The sequence below is a fragment of the Gekko japonicus genome, unplaced genomic scaffold (assembly GCF_001447785.1).
Source record: "Gekko japonicus isolate JY-2015 unplaced genomic scaffold, Gekko_japonicus_V1.1 scaffold1264, whole genome shotgun sequence".
In the NCBI taxonomy this organism is placed as follows: Eukaryota; Metazoa; Chordata; class Lepidosauria; order Squamata; family Gekkonidae; genus Gekko; species Gekko japonicus.
The window spans coordinates 427725-454657 of NW_015162519.1; the positions used below are offsets into that span (position 1 = coordinate 427725).

The window sequence follows — 26933 nt, forward strand, 5'->3', positions numbered from 1 at the left end:
GACCTGGCAACCCTAGGCAGGCTACACCTCAGGCTTCTTAGGAACATCCATGCCTTCAAACTGAAGATGGGAAATGGGCCAAATCCTTGGCAATATTTTAATCTTGAACTGAAGTTTTTGGTTTGTGGCTGCCCGGAAACATGCAGCTACACCAAGACCTTGCTCGCCAGTTTCACTGTGGGATCTTCGATCTGAAGTTTATGCACACTGTTTGATTCTACCATCCCTGTGCTGGAGCTGCTTTGAATTCTGTCTCACGCACACGTACGGACGTGCAGCATTCATTCAGCAATCTCAAGGTGTGTTATCTTGACTGGCCCTGAGACAGTGTCACAAGACAAATGTGGACAGTCACGACCTTGTCTAGAAACAACTACTGAGTAAACAGTCTGAGAATCTGATCCACAAATCAAGGTAGTCAGGAAGACTGACCAAAAAAAAAATTCTATATATTGCTACCAATAAGCACTACATAACAACAATGAACAAATTCCATCAAATCATAAGAAAATCCTTGTATAAGAATACATCAACATTGTCTCCAGATTTTATAACAACATTTCAAAATATGGATCTTCCTCAGGAAATATTCTATAGAGTAGTAGAATAAGAAGAAGAGAATGGATTTATACCCCGCCCTTCACTACCCAAAGGAGTCTCAGAGCGGCTTACAAACTCCTTTCCCTTCCCCTCCCCACAACAGACACCCTCTGAGGTAGGTGGGGCTGAGAGAACTCTTGGCAGAAACTGCCCTTTTGCAAGAACAGCTGTGCCAGAGTTATGGCTTGCCCAAGGTCATCCAGCCAGGTGCAAGTGGAGGAGTGGGGAATCAAACCCGGTTCTCCCAGATTAGAGTCGGCGCACTTAACCACTACACCAAAGCGCATGAGCTTTCATGCTCATACAGTGCTATCACAGAACCAGGAATAATATTATGCATTTAGTAGTAGGACGCTGATCTCAAAGCTATTCAGGCTGCAGTATATGAATTTGTTCATTGTTGTTATGTAGTGTTTATATAGGAAAATTTTTTTGTAAGTCTTGTTGACTACCTTGATTTGTGGGTCAGACTCTCACGACTCTTTCCTGAGACAACATCAGAGCAGGCGTCATTGGGTAAGTGCCAAGGTCCAGGAACTGCTTCTTCCCCAAAGCAAAATACCAATCCTGGCCCCCATTGGATCTGTAGGGTTGTTAACTGGTTTGGGAAAATCCTGGAAGTTTGGAAATTGTTGGCAGCAGCTTTCCTGATTGGGCAAGTGAGGGTATTTGCTTCTTTGACCTCCCTGTTTGCATATGGCCATACCTGGGAACAAGGCAAGCTGAGCAGTCACTGAAACCAGGAACCAACCCTGTCCTATGCCCCATGGACAGGCTGAGCCAGTTTTGAGGCTTTCTGTGAACAGGTTTAAGATCTTGAGAGGGTAGTTCCTTAGCAAGATCTGTCTGCTGCGCTCCATTCAACCTTCTTGAACCGCTAGCAGGAAATCTTGGAAAGATATATGCCTTTACTAAACCAGATGCTTGTGATGGTTAAGATCATGTGAAGAATGGATTTCCTCAGCAATTCCAAGCCAAGTGAACATGGTCATGAAGTTAAAATGCCTTTAGAGCTCCAGACAGACTTAATAGTTTTTTATGGCCCATTTGTACAATGAAATGTCATCAGTCAGCGCACCACGGATCTTAGGGATGCAATCAGGAAATAAAATACAAAATTGTTTGGGAAAAGGGCAGTGCTTTAACTTCTGTGCTGTGGTGTCAAACCTCCTTCCAGTGATTCTGCTGTGCAAACGAAAAAGTAGAGGCTAATAATATGGAAAACTCGTCTAGGTTTGCTGGTGACAGAACAAAATTGTTAATATATATGAATTACTCAACTATGAATCACACAGTTAAATTAAATAACTGGTAATTGTTACTAGAAGATTCTGGTCATCAATATGTGTCCTCCTCATCAGTCCTAATGCAGATGGAGAACTTTCTTGGTCACGCTCACAGTGTGACCAAGAAACCAGGCGGAGTGCTAAGCTATGCAAATTGAGCAGGCCAGACACTGCAGCTAGGAGCTGGCTCAATGCTCAAAGGCTCCAATTAGTTTCTAGGAGACTGACTTGCTGCATGCAATCATTCAGACTTTTGTAGAAAGAAAAAACCCTTCTTCTGCCAAATAGGGCTGCCAGGCCGTGGCCGGCAACCCCCAGGAAGAAATGGGGGTGGAGCCTAATGTGGCAGCATTGTGCTGGCACGTTTACATCACTTCCAGAAAAAAAACAAGAAGTGAGATGGTGGGCATTTTTCAAAAAAGCTCTGTGGACCAACAGTCTAAGACACCTTTGTGCATTCGTATAATGTTATGGTTCTCTGTAACTGAAATCTTGGTACAGAGCCTAGAAAAAACTTTCTCTGGGAAGTAATGAATTTGGCATATTCTGCCACACGGCATACGTCTTGCTGGAATGCATGGCCGGTGAGGCTCTTTCTGTGAAACACCAAACCTCGTGAAATCATGCACTGTGCAAAGAAATATTAGAAGAGGAAGAATGTTGCTCATTTTATGGAGGATTTGTTTAATTGATGGACGGCAGGCTCAGAATTGGGGTTTAGTGTGGCCAAGGGTTCCCCCCGGGGCCCAATTCCCCGGCATCAGGGAACGGGCCTCGCCGGCAGCCCTAAGTCTAAGACACCTTTGTGCATTTGTATAAAGTTATGGTTCTCTGTAAGTGAAATCTTGGTACAGAGCCTAGAAAAATCTTTCTCTGGGAAGTAATGAATTTGGCATATTCTGCCACATGGCATATGTCTTGCTGGAATGCATGGCCGGTGAGGCTCTTTCTGTGAAACACCAAACCTCGTGAAATCATGCACTGTGCAAAGAAATATTAGAAGAGGAAGAATGTTGCTCATTTTATGGAGGATTTGTTTAATTGATGGACGGCAGGCTCAGAATTGGGGTTTAGTGTGGCCAACGAAGGAGGATATACAGGGCGCTTTTTTGTAGAAAAGTCCAGCAGGAACTCATTAGCATAATAGACCACACCCAACAGAAGAAATTCATTAGCATATTAGGCCACACCCCTGACAGCACAATTCGTTGACATATTAGGCCACACCCCCATGCCTACCCTTGGGAACCCCGGGCAAACCGGCCCTTGGACAGGCTGGGGGAGGCATTTAAATGCCTCTCCGATCCTTCCAGGCCCCCCCCTGGCCCTCCCACCTCAGAGTTGATGGGGGGGTAGCCCTCCAGGCCTTTCCTCTGTAGCCACGCATGCAGAGGATTTGGCTGTAGTGGGCGTGGCCAACTCTGAAGCCAGCCAGAACTCTGTTCCTGTGCGTTCCTGCCCAAAAATGGCCCTGAGGATATAGCAGCTGAAAATGCCTTCTCGAGAAACGATTGAGCCACCTGAGACAGTCGTTTTGGTCCTTGGGATAAACCGTCAGGTATGTTATAGGTGCAGGGCCAATTCCAGGTCTGTTGGGGGGGGCTCCCCCCCCTCTGCCCTCCACCAAGCCCTTGCTTGTGCTCTCCATTTCTGCCCACCCTCATACCTTTCACCTGCCTGTGTGTCCTTCCAGGGCCTGCTTGTGAGACCTCTCACCACCCACGCTCACAGCTGCCTGCACTGTCTGCAGCTGTTTTCCGGATGGCACTGGGCAGTGCAGGTGGATGGGAGCCAAGGGGGTGGAAAGCTAATCAGTGAGTGAGTGGGAGGTGAGCCCTGCTAGAAGCCCTGGGCCCCCGGCAGCTCCACCTCCGGGTGTGCTGGTGCCAGTCCTTTATAGGTGTGAACTCAGCTGTTTCAAAATAGTATAAGTATGTGTGGGTAGTTGCTTTATGTGAGCGGCCCGGAGTGGCTTTGTACTCAGGAAGCGGCCAAGAAATAAAATAATCATCCGCAGACGCTCCGATTCAGTCGCTACAATCATTTTGAATCCAAACGACGCTTTCAAGAGCTCCAACGTGTTATGATAAAAAGCTTAGCAACTAAAATGCGCTACTATGACAGGGCTTATTAGTAAGAATGTATGTTTTTGAGGAGGCAAAGGAGATATCTCGGGGAGGGGGTGGAATTCCACAGGAGTAGGCATCAGACTTTAAAAACGAATACCAGCGCACTGTGTGCTGTTAAAGTTAATTGTGAGTGAAAATGAAACAATAAAATAGCACAGGACACAAGAGACTAGCATCGTGGAAGGGGCTGAGGGAAAACTAACAAGAAAGAAGGGGCTACTGAGCATTTATTCCATACATCAGCAAAGGGAAATAATATGGAATGCCTGTGTTGATAATTAAAACATGTCGCCTGTGTCCTTTGTTACCATTAAGGGGTTGTGCGATTCTGCCCGTATTCTCAACCATTGAATCTGTTATCACATTAATCTGGGGTAACACCATGTGGTGTGTTGAAAGGGTCGGGATTGTTCCCTGTGGTTCCACTCTCTCGCTGTCCCCAGCCTGCTTGTCATTGAGATCCTGCTTGCCCAAAGATTCACACATGCAGGCTCTAAATGCACAGTTTGTGATGACCACACTTAACAAGATACCAGTCACACGTTTGCCTCTGACCGGAATGTGTGGACCTCAGCCATGATGAAGGCATGGGGATTGCAGGAGTGATTCTGACCACCTCTGAGTGTCCACACTGCACACCATGGCAGGCAGATACATTTTGCTGATGAGAAGAAAAGGATATTAACTATTAATTCCTCTTTGGTGGGTCTTGTTGCCTCACTGTCTTCTAAAAATCTCAGGATGATGCCATACAGTCCCCCATTGCATGGTGGCCACCTAAAATTCACAAATAGGTGAGGTGAATCAATTCTCTGTGTGGTGATTTTAAGAGAAAAAGAATTTGGCTGACCGATTTTGGTTGGGAGGCAATGCAGCTAATGGTGCAACACCGATTGACTTTAGGAAGAAGAAGAAGAAGAGATTGGATTTCTCCCCTGCCCTTCACTTGGAGTCTCAGAGCGGCTTACAACCTCCTTTCCCTTCCCCGCCCCACAACAGACACCCTGTGAGGTGGGTGGGGCTGAGAGAACTCTGACACAAACAAACGGCTCTTTTTCAAGGACAGCTGTGCCAGAGCTTGTGACTGACCCAAGGTCACATCAGCCGGTGCAAGTGGAGGAGTGGGGAATCAAACCCGGTTCTCCCAGATTAGAGTCCGCACACTTAACCACTACACCAGACTGGCTCTCTACACCAAACTGGAACACACACATGAAGCTGCCTTACAGTGAATCAGACCCTTGGTCCATCAACGTCAATGTTGTCTACTCAGACTGGCAGTAGCTCTCCAAGGTCTCGTACAGAGGTCTTTCACTTCACCTGCTGCCAGATCTTTTAACTGGAAATGGTGGGGATTGAACCTGGGACCTTTTGCGTGCCAAGCAGAGGCTCTCACACTGAACCACAGTCATTGCCCTTAGGAAGCTTAGAAAAGTGTTGGCTCTGTTCAGGATCATGCTCTTGTACTGCTTCCGGAGAGCTTTGTGCCATGGGGAATGATTCCTGCTTCTGTTCTCCTGCCTGCTCAGATGAGCAATAACCAACCTGTTTTTCAGAACTCCACACCAGGGGAGTACCGATGCTATAGATCTGTATGAATGTCATGGCCATTCATTCTTCCAAGTGGCCCCTTAGATCTGTAAGTTAGAGGAAGCAGACAGTAGAAATTTCAAAGATGGGTTTCAACACTTTCACCCAGCTACAATTTCCAGGAATCCCAGTAAGAAACTGTCAGTGCTATCCTAAGCAGAGCTCTATCCTTCTAAGCTCACTGACTTCAATGTACGTAGAACGGTATGACTCCGCTTAGGGTGGCACTGTATGAAAGTTAAGCCGAGCATGTTTGCTAGGTAGCAACCCACTGGCAATATAGTTTTAACTTGCAGCACTTGAGATCTGATTTCCACTTTAAGGCGATGCCCCTGAAAAACAGGGACATATTGGTGTAGATTTTAGAATGGCAAGAATAGTCTCTAACTCCAACTGATGTTGTTCTTTGCACGTTATTTCCGTATCAGTGTTGGATTTAGCTTGGATAGAACTTGAATGCCCCCTGCTGATAAGCTTCCCACAGTTTGCTTTGCAGAAGGTGGATCATAAATAAAATTCACAGGACTCAATTATTTTAATAACTTGTTGCTCCAAAAACAACATTTAACTAGTTGCCAGCCAGGGCCTTAGCATCAGAAAGCGTTCATCATCGCAGTGTTTTCAACCAGCCCATTTTCTACAGGAAGTATTTGCTTGGTTTCTCACCTTAGGATGGTTGCCTGGTGACAATCCAGAGCCTTTATCTTTCATCGAACAAACAGTTTGAGTTTATATGCATTGAATTGTGTCTGTACACACTGCATTCAAATGTTGCTCCACTGCTTGAGCGGCTGGGAGTGTCAAAGGTGGGGCAGGCGTGTCTAGTGCGCCATGTAAAACGACATGACCTTGCTTTCCCACTGGTGTGTAGGGTAAGGTTGACATTCTGCAGACGGGGCCTGCAGTCCTCACAGAATTACAGCTTATCTCTCTAGACTACAGAGCTCAGTTCCAATGTTCCCTCTAAGCTGTGGAGTCCTGTGAGCAAAAATTCTACTTTGTGAGCTACCGGCATTAAAGTTGTGAGCAGGTGAATTGGCTACTGAATAACTTAGTTTGCTCTGGAGCCATCCTTCCTGAGCTAAGACAAAAATGTGTGAGCCGGAGGCTAAACAACTGTGAGCTAGCTCACACTAACTCATCTTAGAGGGAACACTGCTCAGTTCCCCTTGAGGAAATGGCGGCTTTGGAGGTTATCTCTGTGGCATCACATCTCTGGCTGAGTTCCCTCCCCTCCCCAAACTCTGCCCTCCTCGGCTTCCACGGGGCACAAATCTCCAGGAATTTCCCAAGCCAGAATTGGCAACCCTAGTGTAGGGAGAAAGCAGAAGGGACAATTATCTGAATGATTCTTAATGATGCATAAGATCTTTGAGGAATATGGAGAAAAAATAGCATTTCCAGCTCTTTTCCCTGTGCATTTGCCTACAAACACAATGATACGTCCTCCCAGTCCATCAGACAGTGGTACAGATTGAGAGAAACCTGCTAGAAGTTTTCCCTGTATGTTGGTGGGAATTCCCGGGTAGCAGAAGTCGTGCTTCTTCCATGATGTAAGTATTCATAGCCTCCTTCTTTGAAGCACGAAGTGGCTAATGAAAGCAGAGTGCATGACATGCAGCGTTAAAAGCATAACTGTCATAAAAACAACAAAACTGAGAAGCACAGAGAATAGTAATTAATGCATTAGAAACCTTCAACAAGACCAGTGCTCCCTCTAAGCGGTGGAGTCCTGTGAGCAAAAATTCTACTTGGTGAGCGACTGGCATTAAAGTTGTGAGCGAGCGAGTTGGCTCCTGCATAAATTGGTTTGCTCTGGAGCCAATCCTTCCTGAGCTAAGACAAAAATGTGTGAGCCGGAGGCTAAAAAACTGTGAGCTAGCTCACACTAACTCAGCTTAGAGGGAACACTGAACAAGACTACTACAATCTATATCTTAATCTCACAATATACCCTGCTCAGCAAGGTTTGAAGCCTCCCTCCAGCCTAAGGAGACTTATGCCAACCAACTTCAGTGGCTCAGTGGCATGAATATGTAAGAGTGAGAGAGAGAAAGGCGAGAGAGAGAGAGAGAGAGACTGAAACCGGTGCCGTGGTGGCAGCTGCCACTGAAACATTATCTTAATCTGCCCAGCCAACTGGATCTCCAATGGCCAATCTGAAGTCCAGCTGGTCAAGAGTCCTACCTGGCCCCAACCACTTTTGAAAAACTCTTGGTGGGTGGCATGAAAGGTTTCAGCGGGCTCCATGGCACCCACTGGCACAACATCGGGGATCCCTCTGCTCTAACCATTACACCACAGTGACAGATTCTCAGGCCCATTAAACAGAGACACTAGGCTGTGTTTCTTGCGGTGTCTCCCAGATTATGTGGGTCTAGAGAGGAGGAGGAGGAGGAGGAGGAGGAGGAGGATTTGTACCCCACCCTTCACTCAGAGTGGCTTACAGTCTCCTTTCCCCTCCCCAGAACAGACACCCTGTGAGGTAGGTGGGGCTGAGAGAGCTCTTTCGAGTAATCTGCCCAGCCAACTGGATCTCCAGTGATCAGTCAAAAGTCCTGCCAGGCAAGTGCCCAACCTGGCCCCACCCACTCTCTAACAATGCTTGGCAGGCACCAGGAAAGGTGTTGGCGGGGACCTTGGTGCCCACGGGCACCATGTTGGGGACCTCTGTGCTAGGCGTACCTCTGGCAAGGTTGGCATCATGGAGAGAACCCTTTGCCCCCAGCCTCCACTGGCATGAGGGCTTATATCTAGATTCTCTTACATGGCTGTGATTAGGAACACACAGGTGGATCTGCTGCCACTTTTATTTGTCAGTTCTTTTTATTGTTGTGCTTTTAATGCCTTGTGAGAAAGGGCAGAAGTGTCTTTGATAAATGGATAAGAGGCGGTGGACGGGGTTGTGCTAGGAAAGAGCATTCAAGAAGCACAGAAATAAATTGTTATTAAATTACTGGAGCACTCCCTTCATCTAGCCGCACAAGCTGTTGAGGTGTTTATTTCCTTTTAGTCAGAAAGCCCCCTTCTTCACTTGCATTTCTACGCTTTCCATCTGTGAGCTGGTGTGGTATTTTGAGTACCTTTGGCCTCTAGTTTCAGATGCCACATTTAACCGTCCCTTTTCGAAATGAGAAGGCATCATCCGGAGAGCTTGGGGCCGCTATGCAGAACAATAAAGCCAGCCACCATGAGAGGATTAAATGGAATTCCAGCCCTTGTTTGGGAAATTAAATGATCGGGGGAGGGGGGGAATGCATACAGCAAATACAGTGGCATTCTTCTAAGGGCATTGTCTACCAGTGGGAAATCTGACAAAGCTTTTGTGCCCCCTGCTGCTTAAGCATGAGTAGATCTTCTTTGGGTTTAAATAGAAATGTGGATATGTGGAGCTCGAGGTCTAGGCACTCTAGACACTGCTTTCAAATGAAAAGGAGGGAAAAGAAGTCTGTAATGTGGCTTTCAAATGAAAAGGAGGGAAAAGAAGTCTGTAATGTGGCTTCAGCACCATGGTTTTAAGGATATATTTTAGTGAACCTTAGAGAGGCTTGCAGGCCAGGAAAAGCCTAAGATTAGGGTACACAAGGTAAGACTGTGATACTTTATGGGCTAAAATAAATGTTGGCAGCTCTTAGATGGATTTATGTGACGTGGTGGTGGTGGAAAACGCTATCAAGTCATAGCCTCCTTTTGGCGACTCCATAGATTTTTCAAGGCAAGAGACATTCAGAGGTGGTCTGCCATCCATTGCCTGGACCCTGCGTAGCAACTCTGGACATTCTTGGTGGCAAGCCCGTAGCCACGGGGGGGCCCTTGGGGTGATGCCCTCACCCGGATTTGTTCTGCCCCCTACCCTCATGGTCCTCTCCCTACCCTCCCTCCAGCTGGTGGTGGAGGGACACGGGAGGGAAAAAGAAGAAGCCCCAGGCAGAAGGGACTCCCCCAGAGGCCAGGAGGAGTGCCAGGCCCTGGCCGCAAATCTGCCAGGCCCAGCTGCCTCGAGCCCTGGGGTGTTCTGCTGGCCTTTGGCCCAGGGCCAGAGGGGGAGTGTGGGCAGAGACCCTGCGGGAAGGGGCCGGGAAGCACCAACTGAGCCACTGCTTGCAACTGAGCCACTGCTTGGGCCATCAAGGGCCTGGATGGAAGAAGAGGGAGAGGAGAGCTTGCCCACCGCCCTGCCTGCCTACTCTGCACTGGAAGGTCTCAAGAGATGCTTAATTAGATTACCACCAAATATAATCAATCACTAATCTAGTTAGAATTATAGAATCAGAAGAAAGGGGACCCGCGATACTCGCGGGGGGGGGAGCTCCACGCAGAGCAGGAGGAGGAGGAAGCAGCAGCAGGTAAGCCTCCCCCCCCAATCCCCGGACACTGGCGGCGCGGCCTGAGTGGCTGCCAGCCACCAAGCCCATCGATCCCCGTCCCCGATCTCCTCCACCACCACCCCCGGCTCCTGCGGCGAGGCCCGAGCGGCTTCCAGAGTTTTCCAGAGTTTTCCTGGAATTACGACTGATCTCCAAACTACAGAGATCAGTTACCCTCAGGGCCGGCTCGCTCATTAGGCAAACTAGGCATTCGCCTAGAGCGCGCCGGCCCTTAGGGGCGCCAAACTGCACCCCCCCACCACCAAAAGCCCCCCTACCCAGCGCAGCCCATTACTGCGACCTTCCAGCCCGTGGGAGGCTCCAACAGCAGGGGCCGGGAAAGGCACTGGGCAGCTGGGCGAGGCAGCAGCCGGGCAAAGTGGGTCAGTTGGTGCGGAAATCCTCTGGCCGGCGGCGGCACCCGAGGGAGGGCCAGAAGGGATCCTCGCCTAGGGTGCAAAATAAGCTGGGGCCGGCCCTGGCAACTTTGGAGGGTGGACTGGATGACATTCAGTCCCTGTGGAGTCCCCTCCTCTGAATTCAGTGACTGGCAGACACTGAAAGCTTCATCCCCCCCATGAGCACAGTGCAGATGTTTTAAATACCACAAGAAAAAAGGTGGCATCAAATCATCGCAGCATTCTTGAGGCGGATTCCTGAGGTAGCAAGCCAGTCACGGACCAAATGCAGGTTGGAAACATTTACAAGCAAACAAATGTATCACAGAAACAGAAAGCTCTCTATGGCGTGTGTGTATCGTTTAGGACAAGCCTGGATTAAAGGACAAATTGATAGATAAAATAACCATAGCTGAATCCCTGAGGGTTTATAGGATCCTAGGAACAGAGATTTGGAGGAAACAGCGTATGGGGAGGGAGATTTCCAAATGGTTGAATTGCCCCCTCCTCAGTTCCTCATGGGCACTCAGTTTGTGCTTCTGGGACCCGTTGTCATGGTCCATCAGCGGCTGCGATCACACACACTCAGTAATCCACTTTGAGTGCACTTTCCAGCTGGATTTTTACTGTGTGAACGGGCAAAATCCAGTTTGAAAGTGCATTGAAAGTGGATTATTGAGTGTGTGTGATTGCAGCCAGCACCTACCATCAAGTTTTAAAAGGTGCTCTTCTGCATATAGGGTTGCCAACAGTCCTGAAGGGAAATTTCCCATCCCTTTAATAAAAGCTTCACGGGATGTTATTTATCAGGCAATGTTATTTGCCTCCTTGCCTTGACTGGTTTCAACTCCCCGTGTCCACACATTAAGCCTCTGTTAAAGGGACAGTTGGTCTTTCTTTCTCCAAGCAAGTTGGCAGTCCTGTTTGCAGAAATACATGCAGATTCCATGGTGTGCAGGAAAGTATTTGTCTGTACATTTTAAAAGGAGCACAAGAAAAACTGTGAAAAAGTGACGCTTAATATATGTCTTTAAAGAATCATAGAAAAGTGAACAAAAATAATATACATAATCATAGAAAAATATATTGACGGTGATTTCTGGAATGTCTTGCCGTTTCAAAGGAAGATCTTCTTCTGAACAAAGATGTGGGACAAAAACTGTCTCTCAATAGTTCATATCCTCTGGTGACATCTCACAATTATCAAAGAAGATTTTCAATAATCATAACAGCTGTAATGTATAGTAGAATTTGCCGGTTCTACTATACATTACAGCTGTTATAATTATTGAAAATCTTCTTTGATAATTGTGAGACGTCACCAGAGGATATGAACTATTGAGAGACAGTTTTTGTCCCACATCTTTGTTCAGAAGAAGATCTTCCTTCAAAACGCCAAGACATTCCGGAGATTACCGTCAATATATTTTTCTATGATTATCTATATATCTAATTCTCAAGTCGCCCCCTGGTGTGCGGATGCTTAAATCCGCACATCAGGGGGACCTGGGGGGGGAGGGAGAGGTTCGTGCGCAAGTGGAGCGGTCCCCACGTGTGCACAAAAATCCTAAATCTGCAAAAAAAAATCGGGGGGGATGTTTAAATCCCCCCAAAACTCACAGAGCGTCCCCTGCGCATGCGCAGGGAATGCTCTGCGAATGCCGCTGCCGCTTGGAAGGTGAGCGGTGAGCAGGGAGGGGGGAATCAGCGAGGCCTCCTCCACGTGCTCTGCATGGAGCTCTCCCGCTTCTCCCCCCCGCGATTTTCGCGGGTCCCCTTTCTTGTGTATATTATTTTTGTTCACTTTTCTACTGTGCCAATCAATTGTTATTGTACATTTTAAAAGAACACTCATCAAAACGAAAAGAGAGAAAAAATCTTTCTGAGGACTGAGCATGCTACAGGAGGCATGGAATCTTGTCAGCAATTGAGATGGGGAGAATTGGAGTGCTCAAGCCCTTGAAAGTTTATAGCAGCCTGGAAAAAGAGATTTCGGTCAAGAGAGGGGAAGTTCCCAACCATTTATTCACCATGCAGTTTCTCACCGGCCCCGACTTCTATAGTATCTCCTTCTGATCTCTTTGCTAGCAGGGATCCCCACTGGAAGCCATTTCTTAGTTTTCCATGTTGATGATTCGCATACTGCCGGTTGGGTAAAGAAGCAAAGCTGAGTTGCGCGTAATGAAAGAGTGGACAGTGTTTGTTCAATTTTTAAACAGGAGCAAGGAAACGCGTTCATCATAATGCCTTGCATTAAGGTGGGAATGATCAGGGCTTTAGTTTGTGTGTGTTCTCATTTTCTTCCACTTGAGGGCAGTGGGACCCTTTCCACTTCTGTTTTACTATTTGTGCTGGTTCTTTACACTAGTTCTAGGGACTGGGTGTTGCATTAATTTTAATATGGCGCAGTCCTCAGTGGGATAGTGCCACCTTATCATATGGGACTCTTCTGTGCCGATTGGTTTCAGATTCCAGAAATGTATTCTGGGGTTTGGGTATACTACTAGCAGAAAGCCAGTTTGGTATAGCGACTGAGGTATCAGAGAGAGCTGGTTCAGATGCCAACTCGGCCATGAAATCCACTGGGTAACCTTTGACCAGTCCTTGTCTCCTTGTCTAACCTGCCTCACTTGGTTAAGCTATAAGCTGCCCTGTGTTCCCAGGGGCAAGAGTGGGACTAAAGTCAGAGTTTTTAAAAAATCAGCATTATTGTGCCCAAATTAGAACTGTTAAACTGTTGAAACACCTGTTCCTTTCCCTTTCTATTTTTATGATTATAAAACTGATTAATAATAGGGTAGCATAGATAAAATGAAATATAGCAGATAGGGTATAGAAAAACGAACTATATATTGGGAATAGAATTTTGATGAATGATATTGGTTGTGGAATATAAAGTTTAAAAAGGAGGAAAAAGGAACTATGTATCTAAAGATGTTGTGAGGGAGACAATGTCTAGATATTTTAAAAATGTATTGCTCTATCTTTTGTTTTGTGTAATCCTTAAAAAAAACTAATAAACTTTGCCCATTTGGGCAAGTATTTAAAAAAATCAGCATTATTATACTATATCAATAAGAAAATGCATTAATCCCAAACTCCACAAAAATTTATCTGATCAAATCAAAGAGGTCATTCGGGTCCCTAATATAAGACTGTCGTTTCAGATCAGTACCTTGAATTAGACTATCAACTTGATCACCCAGGAAGGAGAGATATCTGATTTTATTACTGACAATGCAGTTCTAAACAGAGTTACATGCTTCTAAATCCTTTGCAGTCATCCTGCTTAGAAGGATGTAACTTTGCTTGGGATTGCACTGGTAAGTATCCCAGTCAGACAGCTGTATCCCCTTCTGGTTTAATCATAGTGTGAGGATTTCAATTCTTCCTGGACTTGGGAAGGACAAGGAGCAGATTAATTGTGTCTCTTGAGATTACGTGAGTCAGGATTTGTAAACAGCTTTGCTGATGTGAAATTTGTTCAGGAGAATGCATTCCCTCTCCTCACCTGAATTTGTATTACAGCCTATTCTGCTATGGTCAGTGGGAAAGGGGATCAGTGGAAGTCTATGGTCCCTCTTCTACAAACAGAAACACCATCCTGTTGGAGGAAATATGTGCTTGGATACATGCCAATGTTAAATTTTGCAGGGGGAAATTTGCTGGGGCCAGAAACAGAAAGTAGCTCAAAATCCAAAAAAGTACAAAAACAAGAAAAAGGACCAAGGAAAGTGTTGGATCCCCAAGCATCGAGAATAAATCCACGTTTTAGAGAAAAGCAAAATTTATTTCAAAGCGTTGAAGACATACTCAAACACGTTCTTTGTTAGAACTGGGGATACACAGTTAGATCAAGCATAATAAAGGAACTTCAAAGAGATACAGGTCCAATGAATAACTTTCCCGCTGGCGGGCTAATGGAACGGTTGCGCGCCCAGTCCATGGGAACCAGGCAGGATATTAGACATAACACAGGTGCAGTAGTCATGGGAAAAGCAATAGCCAAGCATTACAGCATCTTCTCCCCCACACAACCTCCAGCAGTTATCTTTTGCATTCCAACGCAGGAGTAGGATGATAGAAACCAAGCCGGGTGCAACAGGGAAAACATATGTACACAGAGGTCACAGAAAACAGAATGGCAGCTTGCTGACAGAAAGATACATTAAATAAGATCTTTCCTTGCCACTTTTTATTGTTTTTTGCTTGTATTAAGGACCTGCTCTCCTTTTTGTTGGTTGTGGTCACAGTTAAGACACTAGAGTTCAATTCACACAAGGAAGACGCAAAATAGGAGTGAGGATTTTGGGGTTGAAACAAACAAGGATGAAAAATGATCCCTCATTCACAGCAGCGTCATTGGGTAAATGTTGCTGCCTTCCCAGTACCAAGATATTTTGTTCCCATGTCCAAAAAGAAAAAAATCATATGAAGGTTCCCAGGATGGTGCTGAAAGAACAGCCCCCAGAGAGTTCCTAGGATGCATCTGAATGTGAACATTGCTGTTATGGGGATGGGGAGAACCCATTGCAGATAGATCGACCTTTGCTGGCCCCGTGGTGGCCTTCTCCTGAGCATTTCCACAAGTGTTTGTACAAGGACGTGACATGTCACAGTTGAAAATAAGACATATCACATATTGCCACTAGAACAGGTACTGCAAGATAATGAAGTAGGACAAAAGCTGGAGAGAGTCAGGGCTATTTTTGGGCAGGAACGCACAGGAACGGAGTTCCGGATGGCTCCTGAGTTGGCCACGCCCAGCAGGAACTCATTAGCATAATAGGCCACACCCAACAGCAGAAACTCATTAGGATTGGCTACATTAGGGGTGTGTGGCCTAACATGCAAAGGAGTTCCTGCTACAAAAAAGCCCTGGGTTTTGACAACAAAGTAAACAGAATAAGAAGCAAAAGGTGGGTGTGGTTGGATGACTACACTTCTGGTAACATGTGGGGTGTGGCCTGATATGCTAATGAGCTGTGTTGTCAGGGGTGTGGCCTAATATGCTAATGTATTCCTGCGGTTGGGTGTGGCCTGTTATGCTAATGATTCCTGCTGTTGGGTGTAGCCTATTATGCTGTGCTTTTTCTACAAAAAAAGCCCTGGAGAGAGTGATAGAAAGTGAGTGGCAGCAGGGTTCATGTGAACACAGAGAGAATTCCAGCTTCCACTACTAAGGACATCTGAAGGCGGACAGGGATGTGGTGCCCTTGCAGGAGGAGGTCAGGAGGCAGAAAAGCTGCGGCCCCTGCTGCAGTGTCCTGGAGGCATACACCTGTTGAATGGGTAGCAGAATCCAACACAGGTACAGAGATTTTGAAGTTGTGCCGTCCATTGGAGTGGCAAACCTGCACGGTGCTCCAGGCCTGGCATCTCGGTCATCACCTCCGAGTAGTCTCTTGTACAGGCACCACGTCCTCTACCCGTTACAGCAGCACTCAGAAATGAGAGGTAGAATCCTTCCTGCTGCTGGTGGGTAGGAAGACAATAGTGGAGAATGTTTTAGGGTCCCAGTCTGTCTGCCCTCTCTGAGAAATTCCCATTTCGGCTATATTTGTGTGCATCGCTGAGTCAGTCTTGCCTGGATTTGTGTTGGGTGCCCTGTTTGTCTTTCTCTTCCTCACACTGCTCTCTCTTGGGGAAATAAAAATTCCAGTCTGGTTGCTTGTTTTGTTCTTTTTTTAAAAAAAGCTGGTAAATTCCCCCATCCCACCCTCCCAGCCATCCCATTCCATCCACATTGACCCATGCTGCCGGTGACAACCGCATGCCTGTGACAAAGCGGAGACTGAAACTCCTGTCCCTTTTGCTGAGGACCTAATTTGATCAGAGACTTTCATGGGGAGGGGGAGTGGGGGGGGGTTGTCCAAAGGTTTATGTAACAGATGTTACTGAGCAGAGACACTCTGAGTGCTGCCTAACATCAGGATCGCTGTCGGGGTGGTGGCAATAATGGAAGGTGCCCGTCACAGAGTGGCTGGCAGGCACAACTGCTGAACAGCTGCTAATGTTTCTGTGCAACCATGCTGTATTTTCAGCTCGTCATTATGGCCGGGACCGTACTGCTCGCCTACTACTTCGAGTGCACGGACACGTTCCAGGTGCACGTCCAGGGCTTCTTTTGCCAGGATGGAGATCTGATGAAACCTTACCCAGGAACAGAGGATGAAAGCTTCATTTCCCCGCTGGTCCTCTACTGCGTGCTGTCTGCAACTCCGACAGCAATTGTAAGTAGACCAAAACGCATGTCTTGACTCAGAGCTTGGATCTGCGAGCAGGGAGAGACGGGATCCTTCCTCCCAGTTCCTTCTTTTCTAGTTGATGGGGGTTTGGTTCGTTTGGAGTCTGAAGCCGGCAGACTGAGAAAGGCTGTGCTGGTCATTAATTGGCCCGCTAATTACCTGAACAATGAGACAAAGTGTGATGTTCCGCATCGTCCTAACAAGACACATCATAAGGAATGTACATCTCCTTGTGGCAGATGGTTGCAGATTTATGCACGATGACAGAGTATCCGTTATCTACACTGTACTGGTCGCATAACTTCGGCTTTCAGATCTGCATGAAGATTCTATAACAGACTGTCATAAAGCAGACTGAATTAGTGGGAGCGAGCAGGATACAAATAAAAATAAATAGTAAATAAAATAATGATAACGGTAATTAATAAGAATTTTTCATGCCTGAACTGTGTTTATGAGCATATAAATTGAGCATATGGGGGGGGGGAGTTTCTTGCACACAACAGCCTCCCTTGGCTTCAGAAAAGCTATTCTCGGGGAGCTAAAGTGCTCTTACTACACGGCCGCTGTGAACAGTGGCTCTTTTGTACTCCAGAACAAACAGAATCAGCCTGTAGCTTAATTAAAAATCTGCTTAAACCGAGTTACCGCCAGCAGATTTGGGTTTTTTTTGTTTTCCTTCCCATCAGGGCATGCTTTATTTTTCATGTTTGGTCTCGTTCGCCATCTAATACCCCTGTGCACAGTTCAGTCACTCAGCGTTTTATTGCGCAAAGTTAATCATTTTCCCCCCTCTGGTGGTAGAGGTGATTTGATTACATCAGTGCCTTTTCAAACCGATCTCGCCTTTACTTTTCATTCATTTCAAAAGTAGCATCATCCCAGGATTGATGGAGGAAACAAGGATGGTGCTCAAAAAATAAATCACCGCCCAAGTAATCAGCCGTGTGTCTAAAAAGACTTGTACAATTTATGGAGTAGAGAGATGTTCCGTGGAAGTGCATATAGTGCATGGTGTACCAGTGTACAGTTCCCTGTCCAGGGCTGATCTCAGGGGAAACTGGTCTTTCCAATTTGCAACAGAAGGCCACTATGAATGGCACCAGTCGGACTGTCCCAAAACCAGCTTGCCCAGTACCAAAATCCGGTATTGCATGTTTATGTGTTTTTACTGAATTATTTTATAAATGTTTTTAATTAATGTTTCCATGTTCGCCACTTTGGAGACCCTGATCTGGTAGAAAGGTAGCATAAAAAATGTTTTACAGAAGTAAATAAACAAAAAATCTCTATGGAAGGAGAGACTCTTTTTTAAAAAAAGAAACGTTTAGCAGGACTTCTGGGTCCTCTTCATGCTACTAGCTTTGAGGGCCACTTGAGGCCTTGCTCTTCGGCTTGTCCCAGTTCACGTGTCCCAATGCTGTTCTTCAAAATGTCACTTCTCAGAGCTTTGCCAAGCGTTTCCCTGACTGTTCCACCACATTCTCATCATATCTTCCATATCCGGTCTCAGCATAGGTCAGCTCAATCCTGTGAACATTTTGCAGCAGCCAAGGATTTGCTTCAGCATCAAGCTGCTGATGGAACTGAGACTCAAAAACTTGCACACTTGTTTTGTGATCATTTGATTGGTCCTTACGCATGATTTTTGTTCAGGGTTCCCCCCCACCCCCACCCACCCCCCCGTGAGCCAGTGCAGCTACCTCCATCTCCAGCTATGCTTGGAATCTGTGCCACAACCACATGCAGTTTTGCTCACTGCGCTTTAACTATCAGGACTAATCATTGTCAGCGGGGAAATGGAAAGTGCATTAAAACTGGGACTGTTGGGAAGCGCCATTCTCACTCACGTCGGTTGGCCTCAAACTGGCTTTCTGTTCCTTCCCTCCCCCATAATTTCGAGGCAGATTGTTTGTGCTTAGGTGGAATGGGGTCAGCAGACATTATCTCCTGTCCGATTAACCCATAAACCCCGATAAGCAGGGTTTTGTAGGCTTTTTCCCAGCACGCTGCCTATGACTTTGTATCCAAATCAAAGACTAATGGTGTGCCTAAGAGGATTGATTATTCTGCATTCAGCCTGCCCTTATTCTATTACAGGAGTGATACCACAGTAGGAATTCTTGTCCTTCCCATTGAGTGGCCAAGGCAGGATACATTAGGGTTTCCTATTTAAATCTCACAACTCGCCTGAAGGAGGGTGACTAAGACAGGGATCTACAGCCTGGGACTCGGGAGCCAAATGTGGCTCTGCTTGGTACTTGTCAAAGAGTCCAAGACGTTCAGTCTTGGACTCTTTGACAAGTACCAACCCGAGCCAGTGGGTCCCCAGGGCTGTTGTACACAAATGACTAAACTTTGCTTTTTATTTTAAAATTACGTAAAACTTTATTTAATTTCTGTCAAAACCAAAGGTTTAATTTACAGGCAACACGATACACTAAAGTCACACAGCAAAAAAAGAAAAGAAAACTAGCTTAATTATCGAACACATTTCCAGGACCTGCATTAGATGGCACAGACCTTAAGTCCAAGAGTCAAAAGCCATAGCTTATGCATTCTTTATGTTGCCGTCTATTGCAGTATAAAACTATCATAGTCCAGGCCTTCAGGGCATCAGAATCCAAGCTAGCCTCCTTTTCTTAGCTCAATTATAGTTTTTTGGCCAAGCAGCATCAGGTGATAATGACACCCAATCAGGACACGCTCTTACTGGAACCCTCTAGAAAATTACCTCACCATCACTCGTGATTCCTCCCCCCTAGGGCTGCCAAGTGGGGGCGGGGGGTGGGTAAACCCCCGCTTTGGAGGCCCGATTTCCGCCGTCGCGGAATCGGGCCCCAGGGGGAACTCCACCCCCTGAAGCGCAACGTGGCTGCGTACCAGAGGTGATGCAACCACATCGATCACGTTGGGGGCGTGGCCTCGATCGTCGGAGGGAAAACTCTATGGTGTTCCCTCCAATGATCGGGGCCACGTCCCCAACGTGATCGATGTCGCGCATCACTTCTGGGACGTGCTGGCGGTGTGCGCACATAGGAAGAGAGCTCCCGGAGCCCGGCAATGCTCCCCCGCCGGTAAGAAGATTCGACTTGGCAACCCTACTCCCCTCCCATCCTATGGGCTGTAGGTTCTCATGAGAAGCTAATTACCACATTTCCAGCTGAGTTCCATTTAGCTGAGTTGAAAGGCATCACTAATCTATCCCAAATGAGCCCTGTTCACAAGTGACAGACTCATATGCAATCCATGTGTAGTATACACTTGATTTTTCTTTATAAGTTTGTTGAGTAATTCTCATGTTACATTCAATGCATGTATCTCTAAACATGTTATTTAAGCCCCACATTTATGCAGATACTAGTCCCTGGTTTCAATTGCAAAGTCAGTATGTGTTGGCTGTTCCTTACAAATAGATGTACACATGTACATGCAGGATGTACATGGGCTGACTGTAGTCTGTGAACAGGGCTTTAGAGCCATGGCATCACCTGGCTGGAGAATGTTGCCATATGCATGTGAAGGACATATTGTGTTGAACTAGGGTTGCCAAGTCAAAATTTCTTACCGGCGGGGGAGCCTCGATCACGTTGAAGGCATGGCCCCGATCGTCGGAGGGAAAACCATAGAGTTTTCCCTCCGATGATCGGGGCCACGCCCCCAACGTGATTGACGTGGTTGCGTCACCTCCAGTGATGCAGCCACGCTGCGCTTCGGGGGGCGGAGTTCCCCCCAGGGCCTAATTCCACGGCGGCGAGAATTGGGCCTCCAAAGCGGGGGTTTATCCGCCCCCCCCGCCCCCACTTGGCAGCCCTATGTTGAACAAGACCTCCCCTACATGTTAACTGTTCAGAGTGCTTCAAGTTCATCACCTGAATAATTCTTACAGAGAGAGTTGTGGGGTAGGTCCAAATTTGGGTTTGGAAATACCTGGAGATTTGAAGGTGGAGCCCCGGAGAGTAGGGTTTAGCGAGGGGAGGGGCCTGGGTAGGATAGAATGCCATGTAGTCCATTTTCCAAAGCTGCCATTTTGCCCAGGAGTAGTGGAACGAATAAACAAACAATTACCCAAAAAAACTGATTTGTGTAGTCTAGAGATCAGTTGTGATTCTGGGAGATATCCAGTCCCCACCTGGACACTGGCAATCCTAGCTAGGTCAGTGTTATTTGCATGGGTCTGCCTTTAAAATATTATTTAATAATTATGGCGTTTGTGACCCGTTCCCCCTGCATGGTGGCTCTTGGCCTGGAAAAACTGTCTTCCAGAAGGACGTTCTGTACAGGTTTGAGTGAGAGGTTGTTTGTCAACGGGACAAGAGGAATTCCAGCCTCCGGGTGGGACCAGGGGCTCCCCAGAATTACAGCTCGTCTCCAGACAACAGAGATTAATTCCCCTGGAGAAAACGGATGCTTTGGAGGGTGGGCTCTCTGGCCTTGTACCCCACTGAGCTCCCTGTCCTCCCCGGGCTCTGTCTCCAAATTTCCAGGAGTTTCCCCACATGGATCTGGCAACCCTCGCCCCCCATCCCCTGACAGCCCTAAGAGACAAAGGAAACTGGTCTGCTCCAAAAGAGGGAGGGAGGAGTGGAAGTGCTTTCCTGATAGGCTTGCCAAGTCCCCCCGGGGGGCAGGGAAACCCCCACCTCAGAGGCCCGTTCCCCGCCAGCGGCGGATCGGGCCCTGGGGGAAAACCCACCCTGACGCGCACGTCACCCAGAAGTGACGTGATGGCGCCAGGCACGCTGGGGGCGGGGCCACGGTCATCCAAGGGAAAACTCTATGGTTTTCCCTCGGATGGTCGTGGCCCTGCCCCCAGCGTGCCCGGTGATGTGCGTGCGGCGCATGCGCGCACTCCCGGAGCAAGCCAGGAGTCCCCTGCCCCGGATACAGATAACACTTGGCAACCCTATTTCCTGAGGTGGTAAGGGATTATTTTTTAAAAAAAGGAAAGAGGAGTTCCTTGGGAAGACTGCAGCAAGCAGAAGAGTGGCCATTTTCTGGCATGAGCTTTTTGTTCATGGGACTTTCCTTGCTGCTGTGAGGAAAATCAGCTTCTCAAAATGAAAAGAGTCTTCACCAAATATCCAAATGTTCCTGAAGTTTGTGAGTTAGAGCCTAGAGACAAAAAAAGCTTACGTCTTCTTTTACCCTGACTTTGAGACTGTTTTATTATTAACACTGTTTTGTTCAAAACTCTCAGTTTTACATCCCTTTTTCTCCCCCCCTCTTCCCCACCTTTCAGTAAAAGAGGTGTTTGTTTAAGCCACAGTTCAAGTTTTCATAGGGGCATCCATGGTGCTATAATGTGACCACTGGTCTGATTCTTTTAAGTATGTTCCCCCAAGAGCACTACGGTCAGGGGCGCAACACCTATTGGTTGTTCCAGGCCCCAAGGACATCAAGTTGGCCGCAACCAGGGCCAGGGCTTTTTCGGCGTCAGCTCCTGTCTGGTGGAACGAGCTCCCAGGGCTTGCAAGACGGAGCTCTTCCGCCAGGCTTTTGCATAGGAGCCGCCGCCACCACTGTACTACCACCGAGCGGCCAACTCTGACGGTGGAGTCGATCAGGATTTGAGCTGGCCCTGGGAAGATGACCAAATGACCTGAAGAACTGGTCATGAAAGGACGACAGTAATATTATCCGGAACTTATACTGATGGGTTAGGCTGGTCAACGGAACCCCATCTTGGACCAATAAGAACCACTATCAAGAGCACCGGCCCTTTGTTGTGATGGATTGTTTTATTATGTTTTTAGCTGTTCAATTCTGGCATGTGCCTCTTTTGTTAGCCGCCCTGAGCCTGTTTGGGGAGGGCGGGGTATAAATTTAATTAAGAATGAATGAATGAATGAATGAACGAATGAATGAACGAACGAACGAACGGGTTCGACATGTAACAAATGGCAACTTGAGTGACTTGTCTGGCACCACCTGTGAGTGTTTGCTGAGGTCAGCTGTGAACCAGGGACTTTGTGACTCACGCCCTGTACATCGCTGGGGTCCTGTCAATTTTTCTAGTATATTCAGAATTATTGTCATATGATCACTTCAACACTACAAGATCATTTACTAAACCATACATACACAGAGAGAGAGACAGAGAGAGAGAAACCATTAAATCCTTAAAACCACCAATACAATGACATACAGTTAATCTGAAAAATAATTTGGCAGGTCTTCGGATCCCATGCCATTGCTGTAAGGTTATACTTTCACCATGGCACAGCGTTAACTTCTAAACTGATAAACTCAGAAATGCATCAGTTCTTTAGGACACAGGTAAATAATTAACAGGGGTCGGATAGATTATTTTATCAGAGGCTAATGTTTCATTTTGGCATGATGTCATCTGGTCTTATCAAATCACAGGGCATGCCGTAGGGGAGAGTCTTGCTTCAGGCAGCATCTGGATCAGTCTTTCCTTCAATTTATCATGGACATTATCTGAAACCTGAATGCCCTTCTTCTTCTGACTCTGTATTATAAGTCTTTAAAAAATACTTTCTCAGACACGTCTTGTTTTCCCCTAAGGCAAAAAAAGATGGGGAGGGAATTTGGAAGCAGGACTTGATGACTTCCCATCGAATGCTTTGATCCATATCGGTTGTGTCAATTCTTTGACTATATGCCAATTCAGCTTTGCATCATTTTGACCGGATTGTTTTTTTGCTCTAATCAGCTGTGTGTAGTCTAATACTTCTATATGTAATCAAAATTTCCCTGCTTGAGTCCTTGCTTTAAGCACCCAGTTTGTGCTCTCATATTTCTCAAAAGGAAAAAGTCAGGCATGCACCAGTTGGAGAAGAGGCATGGTCCAGGTGTTCTTCCCCACACCGTTTTCTAACCTGAAGGGGCCCTGGGTACCTTATTTCATTATCTGGGCCTCCAGATACATCCATCTTGGTTCTGAACCAGTGCTTTGAAGCTAAGGTGGCTAATGGAGAACAAACTGAAGCTGAATCTAGACAAGACAGAGGTAATGCTGGTTAGCAAGGCGGGTAATCTAGAAGGACTGGATTCACTTGTCCTAGATGGAGCAGAGCTGGCTTTTCCCAGAGCGGATTAAGAGTTTGGGGGTGCTCATGGATTTTGCTTGGCTGTTTGCAAAGCAGATTGGCATGGTGGCCGGGAGTGCCTTCCATCGGCTGCATCTGATTGGCCAACTTTCTCATTACTAGACTCAGCCGATCAGGCTATGATGATCCATGCTTCTGTAACGTCATGGTTAGATTACTGCAGCATGCTGTATGTGTGGCTACCCTCGAAGACAACCTGGGAACTACAACTGGTCCGAAATGCAGCGGCCTGAATGTTGTCAGGGGCTAGTTACCAGGAACAGATATTGCCTATTTTGAAACAAGCTTCATTGGCAGCCAGTCTGTTTCCGAATTCAATTCGGCGTGCTGATTATGACCTTTAAAGCCCTTCACGACACGGGACTCACATATTTGAAGGACACAGCTGGCTCCAGCTCTGTGGAATGGGTTCCCTGGGGAGGTGAAGGGGCCTCCTCCTTGGAGATCTTCAGGAGGAGCTCTAAGACCTGCCTGTTTGCCAGGGCTTTTGAGGGGGTTTGACTAACAGGCATCTTTTAAGGGGGGGGGATTTGGGGCTTGCTATGTCGTCTTTGCTTTTAACTGGGGATGTTTTTAACTATTATTTGTAAGCCACCATAACATAAACTGAGAGGAAAGTCGGGATATAAACGTTTTCATAAATAAATAAACAAAACTGCAAAGTCTATAAAAACAGACCAGGCCTATTTATTCTGACCTCCCTTTTTGTACTTTATACTACACCAGGCCTGAGGAGAAATGAATATTGATAAATCTCTGCTTGGGTGTTTTATTCAGCCTTCCGTGGCTGACCTTTGAGAAAATGCCGTGGAGTCCCATTTCAGTCTGGGCAGTCCCACTCAGTGGGAGAGGCTTCATTCCAGCCTCAGTCGCAATCAGGGCCGGCTCACGCACTAGGCAAACTAGGCGATCGCCTAGAGCGGGATGGCCCTTAGGGGCACCAAACTGCACCCAGTCCCGTACTCTGGGAGTTTCTTGATTATTTGTGTTTTACATTCTTCCTAAAATGCATTTATTTTTGAAAATTGGTGGGCGTACGGGGGGGGGGGCATAAGGGATCCTCGCCTAGGGTGCAAAATAAGCTGGAGCCGGCCCTGGTCGCAATGCCGAGCCTTGAAAATGGGTTGCCTGAAGAGGAGAATGCCTGTAATTTGCAGCTTGTCTTTAACCTTCCTTTCACGGTTTCTAGCTGATGGGTTCACGAGGAGCCTCATACGCTTCCTTTGCCTGCCTGCTCTCCTTCGCCGCCAAGCCGTCCTCCTCCTGATTAATTTAGTTCATTCCACTTGTGTACTCGGGCATTAAATATGTAGGTACACAAATTCTCACTTAATGCTGAATCCAGGCTTAGCATCCCATGGCACTGAAGCCTTTGTGGCAAGCCACCGTAAGGGTACCTAAGTGAAAGGAGCTGACCACGAGGCGATGACAGCAAGGACACTCAGGGGAACCAGGAAGCTGCCTTGTACTGAGTCAGGCCGTTGGTTCGTCTAGCTCAATTTTGTCTGCTGTCACTGGCAGCAGCTCGCCAGGGTCTCAAGCAAAACGTGTGATTGCTTGTATGTGATGCTGGAGTTGGATTTGGGTAGTGTCGGGGAAACAGCAGGGGGAATCTTTGCATAGTGGTCCTTCATTTGGATATATTTAGGGCTGCCAGGGCTTTTTTGGGGCAGGAACGCACAGGAACGGAGTTCTGGCTGGCTCCTGAGTTGGCCACGCCCAGCAGGAACTCATTAGCATAATAGGCCACACCCAACAGCAGGAACTCATTAGGATTGGCTACATTAGGGGTGTGTGGCCTAACATGCAAAGGAGTTCCTGCTACAAAAAGGCCCTGGGTTTTGACAACAAACAAGATAAACAGAATAAGAAGCAAAAGGTGGGTGTGGCTGGATGACCACACTTCTGGTAACATGGGGGTGCGGCCTAATGGGCTAATGAGCTGTGCTGTCAGGGGTGTGGCCTAATATGCTAATGAGTTCCTGCTGTTGGGTGTGGCCTGTTATGCTAATGAGGTCCTGCTGGGCTTTTTCTACAAAAAGAGCCCTGAGGGCTGCTAAGAGGAGAGTCCTTAGGAGGGCACCATTTTGGGGGCCCTGGTTACCCCGGAGGCCAATGGAGCTGGGCAGCCGAGGTGATTTGCTTCCGTATGGTGATTGGGTTGGGGTGGAGGGAAGGGTACAGGGGGAATCCCTGTCTAAGGGCCCATTCTGGCTCTCAGATAGGGTTGTCAACTCTGGGTTGGGACGTTCCTGGAAATTTGGGGGTGGTGCTTTGGGAGGGAGGGAGGGGTTTGGGAAGGGGCCTCAGTAATATGTAATGCCATAGAGTCCACCTTCCAAAGCAGTCATTTTATCTAGGGAAACTGATCTCTTTAGTATGGGGATCAGTTGCAATTTCAGGAGATTTCCAGGCACCACCTGGATGTTGGCAACTCTGTTCTCATCAGCCATGTTGGCAACTCCGTTCTCATCAGCCATGTTGGCAACTCTGTTCTCATCAGCCATGTTGGCAACTCTGTTCTCATCAGCCTTGGGTATTCACATGTGCTAAAGGTAAAAGATATTTCTTTTTCTTAGCTGCACGCAGTGGAGTCCAGCAGCAAAAACCATTTTTGGCTACCAGGCCTTCAACATCTATCGGGTTCTCACGTGCCCTTTCCCCCCCTGCTCCCTCCTGCAGATTTTTATTGGAGAGATATCCATGTATTTCATCAAGTCCACCAGAGAAAGCCTGATTGTCCAGGAGAAAACTATTTTGACAGGAGAATGCTGTTACCTGAATCCGTTACTTCGGAGAATTATTCGATTTATAGGTAAGCCATGCGAAATGCAGCACACTTAACAGAAACTGAAAGAACCAAGCCTTGCGGCAGGCTTAGCTGTGCAGAATTTGCTAGGCTCTCTCTTGGGAGGGAAGATCTCTGTATAGGGAAAGCTAAGGGTGGTTGTTTTTTTTTTTAAGGCAGTGGTTAAACATGTAACAAATCCCATTGCATGGTTGGTTTATATCTAGGATGTTTGTAATCATAATCATAATCATACATTTGTGTAGCACTATCGATTTGCTGTACAGAGCACCAGAACCCAGATCCCCGTCCGAAGAACCTTACGTTCTAAAATTTGACTCCAGGGAGACGAAACAAGTGGAATCTACTGAGGCAGAGTCAGAAAATGCAGGATATAAATACAAAGAATGAATGACTGCGTGAATGGCATCTGCTAAGGAGCAAACTAGCC

General features: G+C 47.0%; 1 protein-coding gene across 1 annotated transcript in view; it reads left to right on the forward strand.

The window, feature by feature from the left end:
- Positions 1-26933, forward strand: part of PLPPR1 (phospholipid phosphatase related 1) — a 76563-nt gene that overhangs the window by 32340 nt on the left and 17290 nt on the right. Inside the window, exons 2-3 of the mRNA XM_015406213.1 lie at positions 16415-16603; positions 26377-26509. Of these exons, the coding sequence (XP_015261699.1) occupies positions 16415-16603; positions 26377-26509 (322 nt within the window). The remainder of the gene's footprint in view (positions 1-16414; positions 16604-26376; positions 26510-26933) is intronic.